The sequence below is a fragment of the Scylla paramamosain genome, chromosome 3 (genome assembly GCF_035594125.1).
Source record: "Scylla paramamosain isolate STU-SP2022 chromosome 3, ASM3559412v1, whole genome shotgun sequence".
NCBI lineage: Eukaryota > Metazoa > Arthropoda > Malacostraca > Decapoda > Portunidae > Scylla > Scylla paramamosain.
Window position 1 is genome coordinate 11,680,694 of NC_087153.1, and position 6,807 is coordinate 11,687,500.

Genomic DNA, 6,807 nt, shown 5'->3' on the forward strand with positions numbered 1-6,807 from the left:
ATATATATATATATATATATATATATATATATATATATATATATATTAGTTACTTTGTCATGTCTTATTGAAAATAAGAATAATGAATGAAAGCAGACGCGTAGACTGGCTTGGCGCGTCTGCCGCTGTGTGTCTGAGTGTGGCGCCGTAGCCTCCCAGCCCCGCCACGGCAAGGGTTCGCGGCCCCGCCGCCGCGCGCCGCGGACAACACGTAGTATGTACATAATATTCGCAACTTGGAAAAAAGTCTTGGACTATGTTACGGATATACATAGGTGATTCGTGTATGTTGTGTATCTGATACATGCACACAGCTACATAAGGGTGTGTACACTTATTGATAAATGTTGTCCAATGCAGATGAAAATGCTCCTAGAGGAGTAAGCCTCTCGGTGGCTGGTCCTTGTTTTCTTACTCTAATAATTAGGAGACCAGTCAACGACCGGCTTATTTACAGGCTGGAGCGGCATACAGGCGTAGCAACGATTCCATATTCCTACATTTATTTGTTCTTTCAACTACTCTTTTGTCCTATCCAGATTACATGTCAAAAATAAATTATGGGACTATTACACGTGGGTTGGCCAGCCTGATGCCCCACACAGGCTGCCGCAACACTCCTAAATGTATAAAAATATGGCCGCCGCTACCACTCTGAGAGGCAGCGAAAGATTAAGTTTTCCCGCCAGTGATGTTCACCTGTTCATTATCTGGCATCTGTGACCTCACAGTGACAATTTAATTTTTCCATAACTAGATATTTATATTTGACTGTACATACGAATTGATTTGAGAGAAATGTAGAATAAACTTAAGAGCTACGTAGATAAATATATAATGAGAGGAAACGACTAAGGAATTGCCACATAATATTTCACTACGTCGCGCTCTTCACGCAGACTCGTGAACCAAGAGGAAATCCTCCCGTCCAAGAAGTGAGGATCTGTGAGCGGGAAGACACACCTGCTGGCGTGCGAGCCGCGACAAGGAGATGAAGAAGGAATGCACGAAGTAATACAGCGTAACGGTACACATCCTGGTGAGCGGCAGACTTGGTGGCCAAGCACGAGCGGGAGACAGTCGACGGAAAGGTGCGGGTTAGTGGTGGGCGTTCAGAGGCGGTCGTTATTACACCGATTTGAATCAGCAGAAGTACTTTCCATCCTGCACCCTGAGGCCACCTTCGGCAACGTGTGGCTGCAGGCCAGGGCTGCAGGGTCGCCTCCCTCCCGTGCCTCCAGTGCTAAGACCCCTCTGGTGAGGGCGGGGTTGGGGGAGTCCGCGGTGTCCTGTGAGTTGCGCAGGTGAGGGAGCGAAGGGAGAGCAGGGGTGTCAGGGTCGAGGAGAGGCGGCCTGCTGTGTGGACCCTGGTGCCTGCGGGGGCGGGGGCGTGTTCCTCAGGGAGAGCAGACCAGAGGGAGAATGGAGCATCTGTTTTAGAGAATAATAAATTTCCTCTTCTTCAATTAGATAAGCAAATTGCATACTTACAATATATATATATATATATATATATATATATATATATATATATATATATATATATATATATATATATATATATATATATATATATATATATATATATATATATATATATATATATATATATAGATAGATAGATAGATAGATAGATAGATAGATAGATAGATATGGGAAATTGGGGGGTTATTACAGCCTCCAAACACATTTGGGGTAGTGCATAGCGAAGGATTGCTTGAGGCCTGAGAGGCTCCCCCGCGCGGCATCAAGGTCACTCTAGACGAGATGTAATCCCTGTTCATGTTGACCGACGGACGCTCGCCAGGACCCGGGTGTGACGTCACTCCATTCACGCGCCTGTAAGGCACGGGCACGGCGGAACAAGCCCCTTCCCCCCCCCACATGGCTGCTAACTCATGCGGCACTCCCTGCCAGTCTCAGGTCGGTCATGTCTCCTCTTGTAATAGATCGGCAGCGGCGAGAGTCGGCTCCCTCAGTGTGACGTGTTTGGCTGGCGCGATAGAGGAAGGAGGCAGCAGCGGTGAGTGAGTGAAGAGAAGGTGACGTCACACCCGGCGAGCCTCACCCCGGCGTGAGTCGTCGGGCGGGAGGGTGCGGCGGCTGGCGTGTGAGGTATATGTGACAAGCAATGGGTCCTTCCCCGCTCCGGGTGGTGCCCAGTAAGGCCCGTTCTCTCGTATCAGTCTGCCTATCTGTCCAGCTCTATCTATCTGTCTGCCTGTCTATCTGTCTGTCTGTTTGTCTGTCTGTCTGTCTGTCTGTTCTGCTTTTTTGCCTGTCCGTGTCTGTCTGTCTGATCGTCTGTTCGTAAGTCTGTTTGTCTACCTATCTGTTTGTTCGTCTGTGCGCCTGTCTGTCTCTCTCTCTCTCTCTCTCTCTCTCTCTCTCTCTCTCTCTCTCTCTCTCTCTCAGTTTTCACGTAAGATCTCCCCATTACAACTCTCAGCTCCAGACGTCTTCCCCGATGCGTCTCTCCGGTTTGAACACTTCTTCACCGCTGCGCGTGGCCCGTGCCCTTCATACTAAGGTCCCAAGGTACAGTGAATGCATCCCCAGAGCAAAAAAAAAAGAAAAAAATATAGAGAAAAAAAGATAAATTCCTAGATACAGCAGTAGCGGCGTGGCTGAGCTCATAAGAAACGAGGCAGAAGCGCGGGAAGGAGCAGGAGGAGGTGAAAGTGGGTGGCGGAGGTGGTGGTGGTGGTGGTGGAAACGACGGCGTTGACAGGAGGAGGCGGCCAGCATTTGGTTCTTAAGAGACACAGCTTGCGCTTCCCTCGGTTGCCTTTGTGGTAAGCCTTCTGCAGGTCTTCGCCGGGGTCGTGCGGGTGCCAGGCCCATAGTATCCACGTGGGTTCATCCTGCCGGGGGGGGGAGAGAGAGTCAGGATCGGGTTCTGAAATGTTTAGATGCCTTTCTCAGCTTGACTTTTTTTTTTTAATTTTTTTTATGTCGCTTTCAGACTGAATATTTTTTATGCCTCTTTCAGTTTCCCTATTTTTTTGTACTTCCTTATTCTTGGTTATCATTATTTTTTCATATCTCCCTCAGCTTGACTAGTTTTTGATGCCTTCTTTCAGCTTGATAATTTTTTGTGCCTCTCTCAGTTTGACTAATTTCTTAGACTCTGTAGAAGTTATACAGGGCGGGGGTATTCAGGATTCTGGTGACAGTTTACTAAAGATTCTGCGTCTACAAAGAGAAAACACTTGTCATTTTTTTGTGGTTTCTGCATGTGAGATCCCAAAACGTTTAAGAACACACCACCCACAGATCACACACCAAGACAGCAAGGTCACAATCCCACGGCTTACATCTCGTACTTACTTGCTGCTAGATGTGTGTGTGTGTGTGTGTGTGTGTGTGTGTGTGTGTGTGTGTGTGTGTGTGGCAGGGTGTTGGGGATGGAATCAAGCAGTGTCCTGGGCGGAGTTGAAGGGTTTGTGAGAGGAGGTGATGGACTGGGCTGGTGATGAGATTCTGATGGGACCGGGAAGGGAAAGAGAATACTGTTGTAGATACTCATGAAGTGTGTGTGTGTGTGTGTGTGTGTGTGTGTGTGTGTGTGTGTGTGTGTGTGTGTGTGTGTTTGTTTGTTTGTGTGTGTGTGTGTTTGTTTGCTTGTTTCTTTGTGTGTGTGTGTGTGTGTGTGTGTGTGTGTGTGTGTGTGTGTGTGTGTGTGTGTGTGTGTGTTTGTTTGTTTGTGTGTGTGTGTGTGTTTGTTTGCTTGTTTCTTTGTGTGTGTGTGTGTGTGTGTGTGTGTGTGTGTGTGTGTGTGTGTGTGTGTGTGTTTGTTTGTGTGTGTGTGTGTTTGTTTGCTTGTTTCTTTGTGTGTGTGTGTGTGTGTGTGTGTGTGTGTGTGTGTGTGTGTGTGTGTGTGTGTGTTTGTTTGTTTGTGTGTGTGTGTGTTTGTTTGCTTGTTTCTTTGTGTGTGTGTGTGTGTGTGTGTGTGTGTGTGTGTGTGTGTGTTTGTTTGTTTGTGTGTGTGTGTGTTTGTTTGCTTGTTTCTTTGTGTGTGTGTGTGTGTGTGTGTGTGTGTGTGTGTTTGTTTGTTTGTTTGTGTGTGTGTGTGTTTGTTTGCTTGTTTCTTTGTGTGTGTGTGTGTGTGTGTGTGTGTGTGTGTGTGTGTGTGTGTGTGTGTGTGTGTGTGTGTGTGTGTATGCGCGCGCGCGAGTAGATGGGGAAGGAAGAGATACATTAGGTAGTAAGTGATGATGGGTAGCGCTGCTTGGTGTGTGCGTGCAGGGGTTGGGAGGGCGTGCGCGTGCTCACCACCACGTTGATGTCGTCTATGGTGTAGGGCTTGATGGGGCGGCGCACGCGGACCATGGTGTGGGTGTCGTTCTGGCGCCCCGTCAGTAGCTTCCAGTCTTGGGACGCGTCCAGGATGGGAGGCCCATTCTTGTCAGCCCAGTAATCCTGCAAAAAAAGTCGTGCTTAGAGAAAGGTCTCACACACACACACACACACACACACACACACACACACACACACACACACACACACACACACACACACACACATATATATATATATATATATATATATATATATATATATATATATATATATATATATATATATATATATATATATATATATATATATATATATATATATATATATATATATTTATATATATATATATATATATATATATATATATATATATATATATATATATATATATATATATATATATATATATATATATATATATATATATATATATATATATATAAAGAAGGAAGAGAGAAAAAAGTAGACATAGTTATAATATATAAGCTAATAAATGGACTAGCAAAAGTAGGATAAATCTGTTCCTGAGACGAAAAAAAAAAAGAATTGAGAGTACACATGAAAAGTTGAGGAACGAAAGATGTTTGATATGGCAAAAAACATACATACAGCTTACCCCCAACAGAAATATAGATACCTGAAATACAGCACAAGAAGAGGTGATACGGACGAAGAATGCATCAACTAAAGAAAAACAATAAGGCACTGGACAAATATAGACACGGACACAGGACCAGACGAGGGTTAGCAGAAGTGCAGTGTACGATAATAGATATAACTACGTAGTACGTCTTGTAGGTGTAATGCAGTATAAGTACGATACACCTTCTTTATTTCTCGTTTGTGTTGGTATCCCGTGTGTTCTCCCTCGTGCTTATGTGCTTTTGTTTGCCCTCTCCAGAGCATGCTTATGTTTGCACTGAACATACTGAGTCAGGTCCCCAGCCCCTCCTGCAGCCCTGCCCGCCTCCTCCACCACTCCGCCACTTGCTGCCTCGCTTCCTTGTTCCTCACATCCAATTCTTTCATCCTCGTCTCCTGAACAGACTGTTAATTACATTATATTTTTATATGAAAACTATTTTCCTGTCGTCTCTTGTCTTTTTATTACTCTTTTTACGTTGTCTTATTTCTGATTTCATTGTAGTTTTGTCTTTTCTTCTGTCTACGAAATTTGTCACATTTCTTTATTCGTAAGGATCTCTTGCTGCTCTCTCTGTCTCTCTGTTTGTCTGGCTGTCTATCTGTCTGTCCATGGTAGTAGTGGGTGTGTTGCTGTCACTATAGTTGTTGTCGTTCTCTTTTATAGCAACATGACGATTTCTTAGGTGTTATTTCCTGTCGATGAATCTCTCTCTCTCTCTCTCTCTCTCTCTCTCTCTCTCTCTCTCTCTCTCTCTCTCTCTCTCTCTCTCTCACACACACACCAAACATAAAAAGACAGAAACTAGCGCGTTAAGCATTATTAGCGGCTGTCCGGGATGCGCTGCTTCATCACGCCCGCTGTTTGTTCCTCGGTTGGCCGGGAATTGTGTCCGTATTCAGAAACGCTTTGCTCTCTCACCACGACTACTTTCCAGTGCCATAGAGATGACTAGTAGCCGGGTTCCCAAGAGTGTTTCTCCTGCTATAAATGTAGAAATCTCGTTAATCGCTCACTAGAAACACAAAAACACCCTTAAAGACCCGTGTAACTTCAACTAGAGCCTTTTGAAAGTTGTGAAGGTGCGGCGCAGAAGTGTTCCAAAATACGGTCCTTGGACTCCTTTTGGTCTGGAACACTGGAACACCACATGCGGCGCGTTTGTCTCAGGTTCATATCACATTAAGACATATTTCAGCAGTCTGTCGGAGGAGGAATATGATTTAGTTTGTCTACCTGTTTGTGTTTGTGTGCTCGTGCCGTGTGTTTGTGTGGTTTTGTGCGTGCATGTTTGTGGGGGGTTTGTCTGGCTGTTTGTTTGCTTCTCTGTCTGTTTGCTTGGATGTTTCTGTTTTCTTTCTTTCTTTCTTTCTTTTTTTTTTTTGCTTGTCTATGTCTGCTTCCCTCTCTTCTGTTATTTATCAAACATAATGCGCATTTTTATCTCTTTAGATGTAGACAAACAGGGCCACACACTACAAGCAAACAAATAAACAAAGAGCAAGGAGTGTTGGAAGTGGAAGTAAATTTGGCATTCATGAAGTGAGCAGCAACAATAGTTTTTGCAGACCAAGGTGCATTACAACAAAGTGAACAGCAGAGTAGATAACATATACCAGTGCATCAATAGAGACCATTTATTAACCTAAGCTGATTTAAACTAAGCTCACCGAAACTGACCTGACCTTTCTTAACCTATCCTAACCTAATCTTAATCTCCTTTAATCCCCACTTAACCTAACCTAATCTAACCTAATCTAACCTAAACTAACTACTGAGCTTATCGAAACTAACCTAAGCTTTCTTAACCTATCCCAACCTAATATTAACCTACCTTAACCCCCTCATAACCTAACCTAACC

At 44.3% G+C, this 6,807-nt stretch overlaps 1 protein-coding gene across 1 annotated transcript; it reads right to left on the reverse strand.

The window, feature by feature from the left end:
* Positions 1–784: 784 nt before the first annotated feature.
* LOC135096318 (DBH-like monooxygenase protein 1) lies at positions 785–6,097 on the reverse strand. The gene is made up of 4 exons (XM_063997741.1): positions 6,055–6,097; positions 5,195–5,340; positions 4,276–4,422; positions 785–2,864 (listed from the first exon to the last, which is right to left on the reverse strand). Exons 1-4 carry the CDS (start codon positions 6,095–6,097, stop codon positions 2,634–2,636), a joined length of 567 nt encoding a protein of 188 aa, XP_063853811.1. The 3' UTR covers positions 785–2,633.
* Positions 6,098–6,807: the final 710 nt, after the last annotated feature.

Excerpts from the sequence above, each read along its gene's own strand:
- LOC135096318 (XM_063997741.1), bottom strand. The coding sequence starts at position 6,097 with ATGTGGTGTTCCAGTGTTCCAGACCAAAAGGAGTCCAAGGACC. Across the intron at positions 4,423-5,194 it reads ATAAGCATGCTCTGGAGAGG|GATTACTGGGCTGACAAGAA; the intron begins GCAAACAAAAGC and ends CTTTTTTTGCAG. Across the intron at positions 2,865-4,275 it reads TAGACGACATCAACGTGGTG|GATGAACCCACGTGGATACT; the intron begins GTGAGCACGCGC and ends CCCCCCCGGCAG.